Consider the following 22,454-nt stretch of genomic DNA (forward strand, 5'->3'; position numbering starts at 1 on the left):
CTTCTTAAGCAGAAATATTGCAGTGGGAGAAAAAGGAGAAGTAAGTAAGGACAAAACAATTTCTCTCAAAAATATACATAGAACATAAAGCATTAAAAATTGATAAGTATTAAAAAATATACAATATCTATAAGGAAGAAAGACAAACTGAATTCGTATATAAAAGTGACAACCAAATTGTTGTTTATATGTTTCAGTTAGGTAGTTTACTGTCTTGTCCATATACTTTTAATCTTGAATGAATATACTGATAAACTGTAATTTTGGAATTATAGAATTATGTGAATATGAATTAATCTGCTTATAAAACATCTATGACTTATGAAATCATACATAAGATAATACACATGGAAATTAATAGCGTGCAAAATATAAAAATTGAACTTTTAATATGAAAGCAAAAAAAAAAGCCTTTGTGAAAGTGTGCTTTTCAAATAAAGTTAAGTAAAATGACAAGAAAACGTATTACAAGATTACATAAAGACTGCCTACACAGATTTATAAGCATGTTAAGCTTATGCAGAAGAAGAAGAACATCTACATTCAAAGGTCATATTATTTATGTATATACAGGAAGATTTATCTTGAATATTATTTAAAAATATGTTAAAAATATTTTTGATTTCATTAATTCTTGTCTTTATATTCACACAGATTCTTAATCAACAGTACATGTCTATTATAGAGTAGAAATATTAACTTCAGTTAACTAATCAGTTAACTATTAACAACCAGTTAACTATTTTCCTCATGTGAAATGTGTACTGACCTGTCCCCCTTGAAGAAATAGGTTTTCCCAACGTCTTCCCACCAAATGGCTGAATCAATACCATGCGGAGGAATTCCACTTCCAAGAGTAATCAAGTCGTGAGGATAACCGGGTTGAAGAGTTGTATCCTTAAACACCCAGTATTTATTACCTATATGAAATAAGTGCAAATGTAGAGTACAATAATTTAATGTTAGAAATTAGAATATATTTATTAATGCAGTGTATTTAAAGTTATTTTAAATGAAATCCGTAAAATAGATAATAGTCACATTTGGAATACAGATGTTGCTGTTGGAAGATTATCTTCAAAAGTGGATAAAATGAGTAACTATTTAGTAATAGAATTAGAATTTGTGAATTAATTTAAGAAATAAAAAAGATCTACAACTTGCATAATACAACAATTCTGAATCAAGAATCAGGATTTTTCCTCTAGGAATTAGACGTGCTATTTTTATTTAAGGCTAAATCATTACTGTGTTTTATGCATTCTATATACCCTCAGATTGCTTTATAACCTCTACTCTATTGAAACACATCCTCCCAACTGATCCTTTCCTATTACTATAAAATTCACAGGTTCCTTTAATCTTAATCATCCTTTTTCTTCTTCTTCTTCTTTTTTTTTTAAAGACTTTATTTATTTGACACAGAGAGAGAGAGAGAGATCACAAGTAGGCAGAGAGGCAGGCAGAGAGAGAGAGGGAAGTAGGCTCCCTGGTGAGCAGAGAGCCCAATGTGGGGCTCGATCCTAGGACCCTGGGATCAAGACCTGAGCTGAAGGCAGACGCTTAACCGACTGAGCCACCCAGGTGCCCCAAGTCATCCTCCTTTGATCCTAGGCTCTCTTTTAGCTGTTGTGCTATCCCTCTTTTTAAAGAGTGGAAACCTAGGGGAGGAGAATTTTAACCCTAACCTTTTTTGGAATTGCTAGAGCACGGCGATATTAAAAAGAAGACAAAATTAGTTTTATTTCTGTTTTGAAATTATCTATAGACAACACACTTCCTCATGTTTTATGTCTCTGGTAGACTATGTCTACCACTTGAGTAAGCCTCTCAAGTAGTCTATAACCATTCCTCACACCTACTTTCTAGTGAAAGTAGATTCCTCACACCTACTTTCTAGTGAAAACTTTTGTTTTTGAGTCAGCAATGTCTTTCAAGGAAACAGTTCTCTAAACTTACCTATTGACACAGTTGCCCACTTAAAGCACTTCTCTCTCTAAGCTGCTAGAAAACCATTTTGGGGGGTGGGTAGTCTTTTCTCCAGTTTTTCCATTCTGGGCTTCCCCCCACCATCAGTTCTGTCTGTCTCCCTTCAACCCACACTCCAAGTCTTCTTCCCCTGGTCCTTCTGGATCTCTCTGCAATTAGTATCTCTTATCACTAACTCCTGGAGTTAACATCTGGTAAAGTAAAACAGTTAATAATCTATTAATATCTGACAAAGTATCCTATGTTCTTTTTAATAGATGCAAACCTTACTTGTTAGAGTATTTCAGTACTACCCCTAGATGAGGACTAGGATAGCCTATAGCATTCATATTACACCTTAAAGAAATTAAAAAAAAAAATTAAAACCATGCTCCTGCCTAAAATAACACAACACAAAGCAAAAATAACATGTTTTCAGACTAGATTTAGTTAGGTAACAGGAGTAATCTTATTTACTTCAAGAGCTTCTACTACCATTTAATATCATTTTTAAAAAAGATTTTATTTATTTATTTATTTGACAGAGACCCAGTGAGAGAGGAAGCACAAGCAGGGGGAGTAGGAGAGGGAGAAGCAGGCTTCCCACCAAGCAGGGAGTCCGATACAGGGCTCGATCCCAGGACCGGGGGATCATGACATGAGCCAAAGGCAGACACCCAACAACTGAGCATTGTTTTTTAAAAAACAACATTTATTGAGTCTCTTCAGGGTCCTAATTATCATGTTAGGTACTAAGGACACTAAAGGGAACAAGACAGACCTGATTACCGTATTATCATCACATTCTAGTGGATTGGGCAGATGAAAATCAAATGTACACAAATATAAAATTGTAGTAGTTGAAAAACTACTGAATGCTACAAAGGAAACATGTCAGGGGCTGAGGAAAAAGAAATCCCAAGGGGATAATTCTTTTAAGTAAGGAGATCAGAAAAGCCTCTCTGAAGAAATAAAACTTAAACCAAAATTTAAGGAAAGAGAAGATGATATCTATGCATTGAATGTCAGGAACAGTATCCCAAGCAAAGGAGTTTGGTGTGATTAAAAATGAAAAGATCAGTGGAGTGTAATGAACAAGAAGAGAGTGGTACTGGAAACGTATATGGTTGCTTTCAGTCTTATTTTGAGTGCACTGGGAAACCATCAAAAATACTAAACTAATGGAGAGGTATGATGTGTTTTATATTTACAAAACATGATTTTTTTTTTTTTTGTCTTTTGTGGAAAATGGACTATAAAGAGAAGAATGGAAATGAGAAGACCGGTCAGTGGTCTTTTGCAAGAATTAATTGAATCATTCATTGACAACTTAGTACATTTACTAGGCAACGTTTTAGGCACTGGAGATGTAGCAGTGAATAAAAAGGGTAACATCTCTGCCTTTTGGAGCTTAAATTCTAGTGAAGGGGTTTGGGAAAACTGACCTTAAACAAGGAAACAAAGGTAGTTTCAGAGAGAAAATTATTGTAAAGACACAAAAAAAAAATACATTAATGTAAAATTGATGGGATTAGGTCGGGGTGTTGCTTGTACTGGACACAGAAAAGATCCCTTTATTCAGATGACATATGAGTTGTAACTTACATAATTCAAAAAAGCCAGAACAGTGAATATGGTTTGGAGGGGTAGAAACACCAAGGAAAATGCTCTAATGGGAAGAACCTTGTTAGAGAGGTAGAACACAATGTTGTAGGAATGTGCTAAGGACAGAGGCAAGGCTAATGTGGTCTCTGTCAAAATCTAAACTTTATTCTAAGTGAAATAGGAAGCCCCTGGACAGTTAAATTAAAAAGTTTTTGCTAATAGCCTGAAACAAAGTCACAGCAATAGTGGTGGAAGGAAGAAAATGGAGTCATGACACATTTTAGAGATGGCGCTGATAGACACTGCTTTCAGGCTGGCTGTGGAGAATTTAAAAAAAGATAGTATCAAGAATATCTTCAAGTTCTGACTTTTGTCAACAAAAGAATAATAATTATATAAAATAAGCCAAAGAAAACTGGGATATATGAGCTGTAAGGGGTTCAAATTGAGAGTTTGAGATGTGAGGTAAGCAACCGGATATATGAGTTTGAAGATAACAGTTTGTAAGTTACAAGCATAAATATGTTATTTACTAATTTAGGATTTGAAGAAATTATTCAGGGAAGACTATATAGAGAAGATGAAGAGGAACCAGAATTGGGCTTCTAGAAATATACGGCCCTCAAAGAGACCACAAGAGAAGAGGGAAGAGTAGGCAAATGCAAAGGACGCAGAAGAGGCAGGGAGGAAGACTAGTCAAGTAAAAGAAAACCTTAGAAGCCAAAAAGAGAGTGTTCATAGATGGCTGTCTCTAATCCAAATAGCTCTTGGGAGCCAAACAGTATATATAGCTACCTACTGGGATTTTCTACAAAGCTGATCCACAGGTTCAAATTTGAACTAATCACGGGACCTTTCTTCTTGTTTTCCCTATTTAGGTGGATGGCCTGCTAATTTCTCAGTGCATCCCATCTGAAACCTCCCTGTTTATTATGTTTCATATCTGATGGATCATTACATTCAACCGCTTTGATTTCTAAACTTTTCCTTAAACCTCTCGCCTGCAGTCAATTCTTATGGCCACTGACGTAGGTAAACTTCAGCTACCCCTTCTAAAGGTAATTATTCTGTTTACAAGCTCTGAAGTAGGTCCCACTATTCTCCATATCCTCTCTATATATTACCATCCAAGACGAGAGCCAGTCAAAATTCTGCAGTTATGGATCATAGGTTAGGCAGATGAGCAGCGATGAACAGAGCCATTCATTTTTCTTTCTTGGGAATGTGACCCAGGGAATATTGAGAGACATTCCCACTTAGCGGAGGGAAATGCCTATTCATTTCATAGTATGAGGCTTGAAGAGCCATGATGGCCATAGGCAAGTGTACATTATGAGGATGTATAAATTGAGTAACCAGAGAGGGGAACCAAAAGAGAAAAGAGAATGGAGCAGAAGGAAAGAACAAAGGTACAAACAGGAGAGAGACCAGGAGGCTTTTTAGAGAAATGGCAAGTGTACCCGGTTCTTGAATGACTTTCTGTCACATACCCACCCCTAAGCTCAATTAATCTGGTTGGGTTTATTTTTCTTTTAACTGAGTAAGATTGTTCAGTATTAATTTTTGGCCACCCACACATCACACAAGGTATTATGTGCTTGAGCCCCCAAGTCTGTTAGCCAGAGTCGTCAATCATTCTCTAGATGAGGACAAGATTGCTGTCTTCCATCCCTGTGTCTTAAGAGCAACACTTTTGTTTTCTAGCTTACAGTATTTCAGTAGCCTCCTTTCTTCTCTCCCTGCCTTCAGTCCCACTTTTATCTATCTTCCATAAAGTCATTAAAATGACCTCTCTAAAAGGCATACCTGATAAAGAGAGATAAGAGAGATAAAATTATCTCTTTTGTTTAAAAATTTCATTGGTTTATCATTGCATTCAGCATAAAACACAAACGCATCCATATGTCATCTCAAGGTTCTTCTCAATGAGTCTCTTATTTCATCTACATCTTATTTATTTCCATTTCTGGAAAATGGGTTCTCTTTCAGAACTTGGCTTAACGTCATTTCTCTGGAAAGCAGTTCCTATATGAATAAGGTAGGCCTCTGACATTGCCACATTTTTCCAAAGGAGAAAGTCTTCTCCTTTACCATATTAGTTAGTACACTTTTAGTACATATAACTTAGTACTTTAATGGATCACAAGCTTGTCACGGGCTCTAGCCTGTGAGCAACTTGAGGACACACACTGTGTCTAACACCTTATATATAATGCCTAGAAAGTAGTAGGTACTTAATAAATGATTATAAATTCAAAGACCTATGTTTAATATTACATGAATAACCAAATAGAAGATCAAAACAAAAATGGAAAGGCTACATAAACAACATTGTAGGCCTTAGTCTTGAATCTTGTTCATAGAGCAGAAAAAAATGAGTCTTCTAACCAGTAACAAGTCAGAAAAAATAAAAAGGCATGTCCCAGTATTGGGTGGGAGGGTCATTTAAATAATTATATTTAACTGTGTATTGGGAAATAATACCATAAAAATATATCCCTATCCTGAGCCATTGTTTAATCTGAGTATTTTATAAAGAAAAAAACACCCCAAGGGCCCAGATCACTTCCTTGCCAGAGTTAGTGAGATGGAAAATCCAGACCGCTGTTTCCCAACCTGTTCTTTATTTTAGTCATATCTCTACAACATTTAAAATAGAGAGTCTTTAAAACAATACAATAAAAAGAAAGTCCTGTTCTATGCTAGCCTCTGCCTTAGTGACTATCGCATTCTTTCCTTTCATCTCAGTTTAATTTAGGGAAGAATAATACAGTTCCAGTGCCTTCCATGCTTGGTATTTAGAGTAAACCTGTTATCTGCCAAACTCGGTTGGTTATGTCTTCTTTTAAGCAGCAATATTCTATTATCCTTTAGAATACTTCCGTTTGCAGTTCCTTATCTCTATCCTATCCATGAAAATTTCTTCATACTCTTTCCAGGCCTTGTACAGTGATATTACCAGGCTCACAGATACCCAGGATGTCCTGGTGCATGTAGAATGAGAGTATGTTCATAGAACCTGAGTTTATGTTTTCAGGGTGTCTCAGAAGGGAATAATGTGTGAAAAAAAGAAAAAGAATTACAGTTCTTCCAGGAAATTCTTGTTGAAAAAGAAAAAAAAAAATTAAAAAAAATGTGTTTTAGAAGTACTTCCCTATACTGTTGGTCAAGAGTTTTCAGTCAATAAAAAGGAGAAACAATGAGCCTCTCAACTTTTAATAATCAAGGCCTTCGTATGAAAGATTAGCATTCAATTAGCATTTTTCCCCCTGTTAGGAACATACAGCAGGGGATTTTTTTCCCCCTTTTTAATGCACTTATAGTCCCTTCAAAAAAGAAAGCAAAACAGAAAACTCATCAGCAAACATTTCCTATAGAGTTTTACAATAGGATCCTGCAGTTATACACACAAAAAATTAAGAAAACAACACCTTGCCTGCTGAGTATTTGTGGCTTAGAATTCAAGAAAATAACTCAGCAATGATTATGAGTTACATGTTTAAATTTCCAGGTGCTTATTAATAAACACCTAATTAATACAATTATACAACTCCCTTTGTATCTTGGTAAGATTTTCACATGACAAAGTTGAAGTAACTTTCTCTTGTTAACAGTTTTGATTAAGTATGTGAGATTCATATGCAATTTTTTTTCTTTTAACATTGGAGAGGTAGATTTTTAACTACCTTACCATCAATGATCTGATTCTCAAGGAAAATATTGCCTCTTTGGCATACTGAAGGCATTTACTGGATTTCCTATGAGGTTCACACATTCTGGAGCAAGAGGAAGAACTGGTCCTTACTGACATTATACTCGGCAGAATGCAGAGGAAAATATCAAGTCTGAGTTAAAAGACAGAGAAGCCTTATAAATAAAAAGAATAACCTCGAAGAATGTTTACAGTTGGAGACAACTTTACAGACCATCTACTCCAGTAATTCACCAATGAGATCCATCCATCCATCCATCCATCCAATGTCAGTTTATTAAGAGCCTCTTATAGCCTGTCACTGAGCTTGGAGCTGTAGGTACCAATGAAAGAAACACAGATTCTTACTCTTATAATGCTGATGGAGCAGCAGAGGAAATAGGCACTAAGCAAATAATCCCTTGAAGAATTCTTAAATTATATGCTTATTCCTACAAGGAAAACTGCATTGTCTAGTGACTTTTTAAAATTTTTATCGAGCTAAGATTCATAACTTCTTTTCTAACACCCTTGAACTGGCTCATTGTTACTAATGAGGAGGTGCACTTTATTGTTCATATGTACTGGATCAGAAAAATGGTTGAGAATCCAGCCCAACACCTTTATTTTACAGGCTAAAAAGGGAAGTGATGTACTTAAAAAAGCACACAACCAATTTCTAATATATTTGCACTATAGTCCAGGTATTTTAATTCAGTATTCAACTTGCTATTCCAAACTGATTCTCTCAATAGAACACATTTACACTCTGTCTGACTTTCAGAATTGGTGATGATTTTCTGCTTCCTTCCTGCTTTATCAGTAATCATTCCATATTTATTATTGGAACTGTTTATTAATTAATCCACTGTATTCTTCTCATGGCTTGTTCATTACATCCTCAGTAATCAGATACCCTTTATAATTTATTAACTAAAAAAATTTTTTAGTTACTTTTTTTGTCTTATGGAGACCACAAAACTCTATTTACGCATTTTTTTTTTGTATCTTCTATTATAACATTGGTTAGTAAACTAGGGCCACCAGCTGTTGCCTGTTTTTGTAAATAAAATTTTATCAGAATACAGTCGCATCTATTTATTACATATGGTCTAGTCTGCTTTCATCCTACAATGGCAGAGTTTAGTAGTTATGATTGAAAACCATATGATCCACAAAGCCAAACATATTTGCTATGTGTCCTTTTACATTCAAGATCAGAACATTAGTTCCTTAAAGACTAAGTTTTCATCATATAAAAGAAGGCTGCATTTAGATTACTTAACAACCATTGTTTATTGGGCTAACTATTATTCAACATTGACATATTCTTAAAGAAAACTTCAGGGATTAAAAAAAAAAGTAATAAAGAGTTAATATTTTCTGTATTAGAATCTATGATTTAGTGGACTGTTCAAGCCCTGAAAGCAGGTAGAACTAAGGGGTGACAGCTCTGCCAATTATTAGCTGTGGCAAGTAACTAAATCTGAATCTTCCTTTCCTATTTTGTACATTAGATACTAACATTTTTCACTTAGAGACCTGGAAATAATGAGATATCAAGTGTATAATATAGCCATACTATACTGAGATCATGGTATCCAATACATGGTACTTACTGTTTTTATATAATGGAATATTATACTGTTCAAATTTCCTTGATACCAATTCAAATAAATAATATCAATAATAAGTGATTAAGTACACTGATCTATGTTAGTGCCAATTATTTGAATTAAGTGCTCATTTCCATATTGTTTGTAGGCTGGTTACTCAAGAAATTTGAAAAAAATGCCCAACTATGGGGATTGTACAGCTTTTTGTTACCAGCATTTATTTTGCCAGGTTCTACAACATCATTTAGTGAGCAGAGAGTTTTGAATATTTCCACAAATGTGGCAGCCATTGACTCGGCAGCTTATTAGACTTCTCTTCAAGAAAGAACTGGCCTATTTATCAGCTGAATGCCTTTGGATCTGATAATTGGGCCAAGAAGTCAGCTAAGTGCTTTGGGATGGGCCAAAGCCATGATCTTTTTGGGCATCGTCCAGCCAATGACTGAGCATGGCACATCCTAAATCCTGGCCATTTTTCTGCCCTACATTGTAACCATCCCTCAGAATAATATACTACTTAAACTCTAACTTCAACTAATGAGGAGTTGTACTGGTCATGCAAACATGCTTAAAGATGACGTTGAGAAAAACACCTACTGGCAGAGGCCTCTGATGGAGGGGATGATACATGTCCTTGAAGCCAAACAAGGTTTGGCTGGAACACCTGGCCGGCTCATGGTGGAACATCACCCTGCTTCCCTTTTTGTCTCCCCTACCTCAGAGAAAGCTACCCGCTGAGGTAATCCATTTAAGTGCGTTTGCACAACTATGAATACCGACACACCCTACTCCTCTTCTTTACTTTGTTTACCTCTAAAACTTGTGACCAACAGATGACTCACATTTCTCCTTGTTTACCTACTAGACCTCCGGCTAATGTATAACCTTCTTCTTTGTTTTCTTGTATCTAATAAATACTGGATTGAGGAGTTGTTCCACGCAACAGTCCTTCCAGCTCTGGTCCCCTGCTCCCATTCTTTTAGAGCTGACTCGTTTGTGCCTCATTCTTCTCCTGTGTGCTGTTAGGAAAGCTGCACTGCATGAGACTCCTCTAACAGTCTTTGCTCTCGAGCTCTTTTTTGGTTTGCCAAGACACTGTCACATCTACAGCATAGTCCAAGGCTTTCCAGGCCAGTCTTGTGTTTTCTCTCTTTGCTTTTTACAGGCTTACTTCTCTCCTCATAACTTTATTTCAGTGTTTGCTTCCCAGGAAACTCAAACCTGACACAGTAAATAAAAGGATATGATAAAAGTTTTTGAAAATGAGAAAAAAATTAGACACAAGATTTACTGATGGGAAAATACTGTAGTTTAAAATGTAATGCTATGGTGAGTGCTGTGAAGTGTGTAGACCTGGTGATTCACAGACCTGTACCTCTGGGACTAATAATACATTATATGTTTATAAAAAAATAAATAAATAAATAAAATGTGAATAAAAACAGACATAGTAAAAACATGGAATTTTTGAATTGTTATAAATAAGTAGAGGCAAATGATCAAGGAAGATTTTCAAATACATGTTTGGTCCCTTGGTTTAGATGATTACTTCATATATATAATATATATATATATTGTATATATATACTTCATATATATAATATATTACTTCAATATATAATATAAACACTAATATTAAAAATTAAAATATTAAAATCAAAATAATATTAAAGTATAAGCACTAATATAAATTCATATACTTATATAAAATATAATTATAAAATTATAAATATTTATAATTCAAGAAAATAGCACAGTTCACATGTTATGAATCCATTTTTGTGTGTATCAAGGGCACTGAATGTAGATTCCTTAATCTAGTGTAGCTCTTTAGGAATAAATTTTCCATTATCTCCTATAGGGTAATAAGTAATCACTGTATTCATTTATTTATAGTAAAAGATCTTTTAGGTTATCTATTGCACTATGTAAGCTACCTCAAATGAACTTCATTAGCACACCCTAAACTTCTCAAGAGTGAAGATCTACAAGAAGCAAAAGGAAATTGCTGATTTATAGGAGTATTTGAAATAAAAGTATAATGCAAGTTTTATAAATAATTTTTAACCAGCTATTTTCCTTGCCACTTTCCAGTGTCACATATTTTAGACAACTCTTGTTTTTTTGATATACATCTTTTATTCTTCTTATTCCTAACTTTATTACCCTGCTCTTTAACATCCTAGGTATTTTGCTTCCAATTCCATGAATGATTTTTGCCTCTTGAAACGAAACTGTCAAACAGGATAAGTACCACTTAAAGTTATTAAATGATAGAAACAATATAAATTTGAGACCTTTTGACTACTTGACTTTGACTGTTACTGATTTTGACAACACTGGAAAGTTCATTTTAAAAGTTATTTTCAGTTCTTGAGAGAATTGCACCAACTCAATTTTCAATATTGATTTTTGATATTATTATCTCATAACCATTCAGCCTGAACATGGCTAGTAATTGAGAATATAAACATCTAGGTTGATTGTACTTATAAAATGTTACTCTATTATATTTGATTTACCTGAGTGATGTTAAGATAGCTGACTAGCGAAAATTGTATGGCTTCTATACAGGCTTCACAATCAAATATAAGCAGCTACACTGAGAGGAACCTTGATTAGGAAAGGGAGATATTACATACTTGCTTCTTAAAAACAATACACACACATATACATATGTGAGGCAGAATGAAAAAATTCCTTAAAATATTTATCCACTTACTTACACCTTTATTACACAAAAATTTGAAGGCTCTTAAAGGAAAAATATGTGGCAACATTACAACATAACTAAAAATTAGACAAAAAATAAGAGTAGGGAAATTAGAATAGAGTAAAAATAACATAGATAAGCAATATAAAATAAAAATGATGAAATTATTTCAAGTGCAAGCATCAGCCTATATTTTATAGTCATTCCAATATAAATACTTATTAGAAAATACATTTACAACCATTAGAAGCCGTAAATTCTAAGATTAAATTGAAATTATGCTTTAAATATATTTTCAGTAGATAGATTATATTAAGATATAGTTAATTTCTCACACTACTATTCTCAATGATACTAGAAATGTAGCCAAGCGAGGCTGCTGGTAATGAGACATCTCTGCTATATGGGGACCCTCTGCTTAATTATCACAGAGCTCAAATAAGGGACTGAAACCAGCACAGTGTTAATTTGGATGCTCATAACTAACATGCTGTAGAATAATGCAGGAGTCAAATTTTACTACCCATAGTCACCAGTATATTAAATTTATGATATAGTTACTTAAACTATTCCAACATAAACCGATGTTCTTAGTAAAACTGTTTTTTAGTAAAGCTGTACTGTCGTACCATTAACATGCAATAGATAGCACCTATTTCGGTATATACTACGATAAGTTTTCACAAATGTATGTGTTTGTCAAAATATCAATATATCAAAATAACGAACATATGCATCACCCTGAAAGTTTTCTCATCCTCCTTTGTGTTCCCTCCTGCTCAATTCTCACCTGACTTCAGGCAACTTTCTGTCACTGTACATCAGTTTGCATTTCCTCGAGTTTAATATGAATACTCCTTTTTGTCTGAATTTTTTTACTGAGCATAATTACTTTGAGGTTCATCCATGTTGTAGTGTAAATTCGTAATTCATCCTTTTTATTGCTAAGTAGCATTTCATTATATGGATATAATGATCCATTCACCAGTTGAGGATATTAGAATTACTTCTGATTTGGGATGATTACAGATACATCTGTTTGGAGTATTTCTGTAGACGTCTTTGGACAAATGTTCTCATTTGTCTTGGGAAAATACCTACGAGTGCAATGGCTGCATTATCCAGTAACTGTGTATTCAGCTTTTAAAGGAATTGTCAACACTTTGCATGATCAGTGTTTTAAATTTTAGCCGTTCTATTAAGTATGCAGTAGTATCTTATTGTGTGTGTGTGTGGGGGTGTGTGTGAGTGTTTTAAGATTTTATTTCTTTGAGAGAAAGAGAGCGCACAAGTGGGGTTGGGGTAGGAAGAGGGAGATAATCCCAAGTAGACGCCACACAGAGTGAAGAGCTCCATGTGGGGCTCGATCTCACGACCCCGAGATCATGACCTGAGCCAAAACCGAGAGCCGGACCCTTAACTGACTGAGCCACCCAGGTGCCCCCTCATGGTGGTTTTAGTTTACATTTCCCTAATGATTAATACTGGTAAGCATCTTTTTATGTGGTTATTTACTATCCATATATCAACCCTGGTAAAGTTGCTGTTTAAATCCTTTGCTCATTTTTATTGCGCTGTTTCTTTTCTTTTTTGGTTTTGAGAATCCTTTATTTCTTCTGGATACAAACCCTTCATCATATATATGGTTTGCATATACCTAGTGTATGGCATATCTTTTTATTAAAAGTATCTTTGAAGAGCAGACATTTTTAACTTGATAAAGTTCAATTCATCAGTTTTTTTATGGATTGTGATTCTGAAATTAAACATAAGAAATTTTGCCTACACCAAAGTCACATATACTTGCCTCTTACTTTTTTTTTTCTAGTTGTTTTATAGTTAAAACTCCTACTTAGGTTAAGACCATTTAATTTCTGTATATGGTACAAAGTTTGGATTAAAATTTATTTATATTTGCATATGGATATCCCATGGTTTCAACATCATTTGTTGAAAAGATTATCTTTTCTCCACTGAATTTCCTTTGTACCTTTATCAGAATTATTTTTCCATCTTTTTTGTCTTTCTGGAGTCTGTATTCTGTTACACTGATTTTTGTTAATCTTTACAACAATGCCACGTTGTCTTCATTACTGAGCTTTAAAATAAGACTTAAAGTCAATTAGTGTTTTAGAAATGGTTTTATCTCTACTAGATCTTTTCCATTGCACACAAATTTTATAATCAGCATGACTAAATTACTACAAAAAAGACTTGTGGGGATTTGATTGGTATTGCACTTAATGTATAGACAAATTTGGTGAGTGTTGTAATAATATTGAGTTTTCCAAACCACTAATAAGACATATTTGTTCATTTATTTGTCTTCTTTACTTCATTTAGCAAAATTTTGCGTTTTCAGTGTAGAGGTCATTCATGTACCTTTTGGACTGATCCCTAAGTATTTAATATTTTTGATGCTACTGTATTTTTTAAAAATTTTCGATTCTTGACTATTCTTTGCTACTATGTGATGGGAGACAATTCTCCATAAAGTCACTTGATTTTCAGCATGCCTGATGAACAGAGGCAATGACTGCTTTTGTTTTGGACTACATTTTTAAAGATATTGATATAGCAACAATTGGGTTATAGAGTGTGTCTCCTTCACAGCTAAGGAAAAAGATGTGCTTATTGTCCAGTATAATAAAGAAAACGTCTCCCTTTGGGGTAAAATTTAAACAAACCGGGCACCTGGGTGGCTCAGTAGGTTAAGCAGCTGCCTTCGGCTCAGGTCATGATCCCAGGGTCCTGAGATCGAGCCCTACATTGGGCTCCCTGCTCCATGGGGAGCATGCTTCTCTCTCTCCCTCTGCCTGATGCTCCACCTGCTTGTATTCTCTTTTTCTCTCTGTCAAATAAATAAATAACATCTTAAAAAAAAATTAAACAAGCTTACTGTTCATTATGAAATATTTGGGTTCTCTAAGCTTGGGGTTCCTCTCCTGCAATGCAACTGATTACATGCACAGGATTCACCTGGACCTCTTCACATTACCCTTTGAGAATCAGGGGCTGAGGGGACTCATACACATGGCTATACTCTAGCTACTGCCTCTGTCTCTGTCTTCTTCTCTGACTTAGAAATCTTGTGTTTCTGCCAACATCCATGAAAGTGAGGCAGGCTAACATGTTAGCTTACAAACGGGGTAAAATCTCAGACCGTTCACAGTTTTTGAAAATATAGAGAAACACAATTACTTTTTGTATAATGGTCTTACATCCTGCAACCTTGATAAATTCATTTGTTCATTAGAAATAATGCATTGACTGCATCTAATTTTCAACATGGACAGTCATATTATCTGTGAATATAGTTTTATTTATTATATATCTTACCTCATTATGCTTCATAAAATCTCCAGTACAATAATAAATAAAATTGATATATGACATCTTGTCTGTTTCCAAGCTTATGGAAGAGGTCCCATGCTGTGAATTTGACTTCATTGGGTGAATATTTTTGTATCCTTAGAAATATTCTTGAGATTTGTCCTAGGATTGATACTTGGAAACAATGTGATTGCTTCAGTCTTTGAAGATTTTTTTAAAGGTAAGAATGGAACATTCTAGATAATCACTCCCACTACTTAAGTAAGACCCTTTTCGGTGTTCTATCCAATGGTCATGGAGTGGTAGCAGGTAGAAATAAGTACTGTTAGTGCTGTGTGTCAGGACCTGTACTATTTCATTCTATTAAGTGATTCTTACTCTATACATCAGTAGTTTCCCTACATACATATGCTGACCAATTCCTCCTCCCATACTTTAGGGGATTCCTCTGCTAATATCTGTGTCTGCACTGTGCAGCTCTCTCCTCTGCATTGTTTTTTGTTCTGCGCACTGCAGCTACCTTGTTACGCCTTGACTCTCAGTTCTGTTCCTCTCAACTGAGGCAGTCTTCTGAACACCACCTGGATTCTCCTATCTTCATCCATAGCCTGGAAAGTTTCCCAAAACAGGAAACTGGGACAATTTCCAGGCTCATTTCACTTTGTTTCCTGACTCTCAGGTTTACTACCCTTTGTTTCTTGCTGTCTGCTATCATGAAAATCATGGTTTCATATACTTTCTCCAATTGTTGGTAGATTTAGTTGGGAGGATAAATTTGATTCCTATTATTACATCTTGGCTGGAAGTAGAGGATACATCAATATATTTTGATATACTATATTTTAACATACTGAAAAGCAGTACGATTCTGTGAAGAATGTAGAGGACAATTCTAGAGGACAAGTTGCTTACGTTTTCATAATTTATGTATTGACTACTCCCACTCCATATGACATATATGTACACATATAACTTCACTTAAACTTTTAAAAATTGTATAAATTATACCAAAATTTTAACTTTTAATCAGATCTATGGCTTTCCAAATTTCTTAAGATATTTATAACGATTCATTTGAAAATAACATATTATGCCTATTTTTATATTACTAAGATAGTATTTAGACTTTATAATTGAACACTCTTTTTTACTTATATTGAAATCCATACCTTCAGATTTTTAGGAAGATGAAACTAAGGCTAATACTGAGTGCATTTAGGAAATGCATGATTAAATAAGTTTATATCCCAACACAGACTTTAGTTCAACAGGATGAATAATAAAAGGCAAAGCTACTTAAGTACAAGTACTATTGCAGAGTATAGATGAGAAGAAGAGAAGAAACATAAAGGAAAAGAAGGGAAAGACAAAGAGAAAGAAATTGAAGGTAAATAAAGCCAAGCGAAAAGCAACCTAAAGAAAAGTAATATTTAAGTCTGTTAGTAGCAAAGGTCCAGTATGGCCAGGACAGACTAATTTTGATACAGCTGTGAATATGGATACAAATCAGAACTGGAACTTTATTCTTTATTCATTCAGTAAATCTTTGTTTAGTGTTTACTATATTGCAGGTATTATTTAAAACAGAGGGCAGCAAACTAGACCAATACCTATTTTGTACAGCCTATGATCTAAGAAGAATTCTTACATTTTTAAAGGTTAAAAAAGAAAGGATATGTAATAGAGATGGTATGGGCTGCAAAGCTTAAAATATTTGCTATTTAGTCATTACTGAAAAAGTCTGTCAATCCCTGGTTAAAGATATGGGGAATACAGCAGTATAAAAAAAAAAGAACAAAGGAGAGAAGACCTTGCACTTATGGGGCTGATATTCTAGTAAGAGGAATATAGATAAGCAATAAATAAGTGAAATATATAGTTTTGAGATGGTATGTAGATAATTAGAATAGGAAGGAGAAATTGGACTGCTAGAGATGTGGTTTAGACTGTCGTATGGCCCATAGAGCAAATGAGGGGATAGTCTTAGGATGAGGAATGATTTGATTCCTCAGAAGCGCTGTACTTTTGAGGTGAGAAAGGTCATAAACAGATGGTGGCAAGCTGAGATGGTCATTTTGATTGTGGTTATTGTGGTGGGGGTAGCAAAGGGAGTGGCATATAAAGTCTAGCGTTCTGAAGCTCTTAACTCTCCTGCCAGTGGTAAGGTGGATACTAAGGAAGGGGTGGTCTTATTGGGTTACCCAGCTTCTGGCTCCCTCTAGAAAAGCAAAGATATTTGGAACAGGGGATCTGCATATTCACGGCTGGGTTTGGAGAAGGTTTACTCGAAAGAACTGTGGAGAGAAAAGTGGAGGAAGGAAGTACCACAGCCCGGTCCTTGGAATGACACGAGTTCTAAGATCAGGCATTTCCTGATACTGGCAGTATATCAGAAGACACCACTGACAAGCACAGCGTTCCAGAATTTGAATAAATATGTGGCAAGAAACAAAGTTATTCCTATTGCTAGCATCATAACATAAGAAACATCATACCAAGTTAAATCATACTCACCCATATTGTTTTTATTAAAATGTTTGTTAAGCACCTACTAGGACTAGCACTGTTCTAAGAACTGAAAATACAGTAGTGTGCAAGAAAATATGGATAAATCTCATGAAATTTACATTTGAATGCTGTAGGTAACTTCAGATTTTCCCATGTGCTGTGCTGGAAGTTGTGGTTTCCATGTGCAAGTTGGAAGGTACTAGTTTAAAGAGGAGGGACAGAGGGACATTCTGAGGTGGTACCTTTTCCGCTGGCTGTTGAAAAATCAAAAGGAGCTTGCCCATTCCATGAGTGAATGGGTGAGAAGAAGCAAAATGAATAAAAGTAAGAAGTCCCTAAGGCAGTAAAGAGCTGTCAGAACACTGATTTATGACTATGGCAGTTTCTGCTCAGGCAGTTTTGTCAGAGAGCACTAAGGATCCTGTGGAGACAATGCCTCCTGGGATGGCCTTCAAGCCGAAAGCTACCTTGGGCTTATTCTTGTTTATTCTTCCTTTGTTTCTGTTGCTACTGTTCATAGGACCAACAAAGAGTGTAGGGGAGGGTAATTTCCTTCCAAATATCATGCCCCTAAGATTCAGAACCTTTACATGGTGTCCTTTCTTTGTCCACAGTGGTATAGTGCATGTCCACTTCATTTATATGCTTATTTTAGATAGCAGGAGGGCAATAAATTACCAATAACCATTCTAGTAATACCAGTAGCTGAGATTTATTGAAACTTGTATGTGCCAAACACCTCACATGTAGTAATTTATTTAGTCCTCAAGCTAATCCTGAGATAGCGAGTAATACTAACCCCATTTTTCCAGATGGAGAAACTGAGACAAAGAGAATTAAATGATTTGCCCGGTACATACAGCCATTAAGTGTTCAAAACTGGCAGTATGATGGCAGAATCCTCATGTGCTTAAAACTAATGTACTAAACCCCTTCTTTCCTCCAGAAACAATTTGTAAAGAGAAAATAAATCTCAGCTACACACTTTCATTTTATATGGATAGTTTGCATCTCACCTAAAATATCACAAGTGTTTCTTATACTCTACATTTTCATTATCCTCATCATTACTATAAGTTCATTTAGTTTGAAGTTGGGAACAATTGTTTTTTTGAGGTGTTAAGATCCCCTTTTTCTTTCCTTCTACCTTCACGCCTGTTTAAACTTCTTTTCAGCTCTTTAGGCTCTTGGCTAATACATTCATTCAATCAGTCACTCATTCAGTCAGTCAATCAATTGATATGTTCTGCACTCTAGATCTCCTCAGTTTCAGCTCAAATATTTTTGTTTGTTTCAAGTTTTTATTTAAATCCTAGTTAGTTAATATATGGTATAATATTGGTTTCGGAGGTAAAATTTAGTGATTCATCACTTAATGTAACACCCAGAGTTCATCACAAGTTCTCTCCTTAATGTCCATCACCCATTTAGCCCATTCCCTCCCTTCCTCCCTCCATCAACCCTCAGTTACAAGTCAGTCCCCGGTTTAAGATATGGGAAATGTGTAACAGCATTTCTTCTCGCCCCCCCTTCCTCTATATTTATGTTTTGTGTCTTAAGTTTGTTTTTATATGATGGACTTATTTCACTTAGCATAATACACTTTAGCTCCATCCACATCATTGCAAATGGCAAGATGCAGTCAGTATTTTTGTATCCTTGGGTAAATACCTTTGGGTAAATACCAATTGCTGGGTTGTAGGATAGTTCTATCATATCTTTTCCTCATAATTCCATCAATCTTCCAACTCAGTCTCTTTCTTTTCCCTGCGTTTCCCCCCACAGGTTTATGACTTACTGTTTAGAAGCAAATTTTAAGGATGGAATACCAGGCACTTGACTAAGTTCACTTTTTAAAAAAATGTACTTTATTTATTTATTAGAGGGAGAGAGAGAGAGAGAAAGCACAAGAAAGGGGACAGACAGAAGGAAAGGGAGAGGGAGAAGAAGACTTCCTGCTGAGATCAGAGCCCAACCCAGGGCTCAATCCCAGGACTGTGAGAGCATGACCTTAGCTGAAGTCAGCCACTTAACAGACACCCAGATGCCCCGATAAGTTCATGTCACCATGTAATCTTACTTTTGCATGCCAGACAGTTAGTATTTGTGCAATTAAAACGTGTCACTTAGATAAATAACAACCAATAAATTTTACCGGGTGAAATTAATTGGGTGAATTTTTTTCCTACTCATGAGTTTTCCTCACCTTTATGAGCAATTTCTTAGTTTACTGGAAACTAAAAAACTTACTAAATCAAGTAAATTAAAGGATTATACCATATATGAAAATAAGAAGTAATATAGGTTTCACTTTATAAAAAATAGCAAGTAACTCCAAATACTTTTTAAAAAAACTCAAAAACCTTTAGTTAGTGACTAAATGACTTTTTTGAAATGAATAAATGACTTTTTATTAGCAATTCATTCATTCATTTCATTTCTTTTGGTATTTTAAACCAAATCTAAGAAACTCTAAGAAATCACACAATGCCTTCTAAATTTGACTTATATATGAGAATGCCATATAAGAAAACATAAATTAGAGAGTTAAACATTATCACTGATTTTACTTCATTTATATTTATTTTTTTCCCTTTTCATTTATATTTCTAGTCTACATGTACAGTTCATTTCAGAAGCTCAATTAGCTACCTAACTTCACTGAACAGGTTTTACTTATTCATCTCTATGTGTGCTATAGAGCCCTGGAGAAAACAACCAAAATACAACTGATGAAGACATGGGAAAAATTCCTTACCTTTAAAGAAGACAAAATTCCCATCACTGTTTTCATAAACTGCATCGATACTAGGAGGCAAGCCCCGCCAGAAGTAAGTAATTTGCATGGGGTATCCATCCATCACCCTGTTGTTCCTCACTCGCCAAAACCACTGGTCCTGCAAACCAAGCAAAAGCATCTCTCAACAAACATGCAGGCCTCCATAGCATTTCCCTGTGCAATGGTGTAACCCTTCTAAAACTAAACTAGTGTCATTTTCACTATCTCAAATCAAAAACATCAAAGAAACAGCTAATCAACTTGCTTACAGTGATGACAGTTGTTTTTGTAGCTAACTGTCCAATCTCTAATCCATACAAGGTGATTAAAAGATAATGTAAAAATATTTAACTTCAACATTTTACATTATCTCCAGGGCTTTTAGATGGAAAAAAGAGAAGTAGTACAGACAAGTCCTTGCCAGATTTGTGGATTAAGTCAGTATTCCTGAATAAGAGAGCAGCATATGGACATGTATACATTTACAGACACAAACTTAAAATGTTAGGGATGGAATAAAGAGGCCATCCCTCCTGCTGTGCCCACATTATACCCATCGTCCCCTGTAATTGTAAGTAGTGTCCTCTTTCACCCTCAAATATGTTTTGGTTTGGATGATAAATTATATGGTCACCCTAAATGAACAAAGTTATCTTGAAAAAAAATTATCAAAGTGATTCCAGTCTGCGTCATCTGCCTCCCCAATATGCTCTCACAATATCTGGATCTTACTCAATCATAGCATCAGTTATTTTATGTAAGAAGTGTCCACTCGTATCTCCAGTGAAAATATATGACTTGTCTCATAGCAAGTGCTTATAAATGTTGTTGAATTAATCATTAGCTTGCACACAATATGTTTCTCCATAAATTCTTAGTAATGGCATGACATTCAATTATTTTCCATGGAAAGTTTCAGAATGAAAACTATTCAAAGTGCTTTAATATTAGAAAAATTAGGTAAATTTTGAAGTATACCCTTTCACTTCATTTCAAAATTTTGTATTTACAAACAACATTTCACTTGGAAAACATTTATTTGTACTACTTAGATAAGTATGTTTCATGAAAATATTTCCAATTTCCCTTACTTAGATATTAACAAATGATTTATTATAGGGCCTTCCCAATCTTTTGGCTTACAATAGTTTTAACTCACTAGATTTTCTAGGATTTGTGAGTTATTCATATAGTCATTCATACACACACACACACACACACACACACAGTCAACTGGGGATTCTTGGATTTCAGGTGATATGATAAAAATGAACCTTTCTCCATCTAAACCAATCCAAACATAAAAATTTTCTTAGGAATCTTTGGGTAGTTGCGCTTCATTCTAGTTACCTTGAGTTGTCTTCTCTATGAACTTTGTTATTTATAAAAAGAAGGAAGTAGCTTAATCAACACGTCTAAGTTTGTATCCTATTCTTGCTCTGTCCCTTAATAATGGTCATCCAGGTCAAGATACTAGTCATTGAGTTATTACAAACTAATAACTGACTTGTAGTATGAATACTGCCTTATTTTATTTTTATGTAGGCTCCATGCCCAGTGTGGAGCCCAGTGCAGGGCTTGAACTCAGAACCCTGAAATCAAGACCTGAGCTAAAATCCAGAGTTGGATACTTAATGGACCGAGGCACCCAGGCACCTCTAATTACTGTTTTAAGGATTTCCTGAAGACCTGGCACACAGTTGGTTGTTATTATTGTTAAAATTATATTGAAACTTGTTATCTTACTTTCCTTCACAATTCTGTTTACAGTTCTGCTGCTCTTCTTGGTTCTCTCTTCAGATTTCAGCCATATTATGGCTCTAGCCATGCATCTCTCTCCTACCAATATCTTCTTACATTATTAACCTCTTCTTGATAATTTTTATGCTACCAGCTAACCTGAATTAATACATATCTTGATTCACATATAGTAGATACATTAAACTGATTTTAAAATACAGAGCTATTCTGTGAAAAGATTGATCCAGCAAAATTACATGGGCATGAAGATCCAGGGCTTACTCCTATAGTATGTGAGCAGATGATATTCTGATTATTATTTTTTTAATAGATTTATTTGTTTATTTATTTATTTAGAGAGAGAGACATGGCAGGGAGGGGCAGAGGAAGAGGGAGAGAGAAACCCAAGCAGACTCTATAGAGTGTGGAGCCCTAAGTGGGACTCCAGGCCAGGACCCTGAGATAATGATCTGAGCCAAAACTGAGAGTCAGAGGCTTAAC

The 22,454-nt window shown here is 35.0% G+C and overlaps 1 protein-coding gene across 1 annotated transcript in view; it reads right to left on the reverse strand.

The window, feature by feature from the left end:
• The window catches only part of MMP16 (matrix metallopeptidase 16), a 292,524-nt gene that overhangs the window by 23,032 nt on the left and 247,038 nt on the right, over positions 1 to 22,454 (reverse strand). Inside the window, exons 7-8 of the mRNA XM_032316261.1 lie at positions 20,193 to 20,331; positions 770 to 920 (exon numbers count right to left, since the gene is read on the reverse strand). Of these exons, the coding sequence (XP_032172152.1) occupies positions 770 to 920; positions 20,193 to 20,331 (290 nt within the window). The remainder of the gene's footprint in view (positions 1 to 769; positions 921 to 20,192; positions 20,332 to 22,454) is intronic.

Source organism: Mustela erminea, chromosome 16 (genome assembly GCF_009829155.1).
Source record: "Mustela erminea isolate mMusErm1 chromosome 16, mMusErm1.Pri, whole genome shotgun sequence".
NCBI classification, from domain to species: Eukaryota; Metazoa; Chordata; class Mammalia; order Carnivora; family Mustelidae; genus Mustela; species Mustela erminea.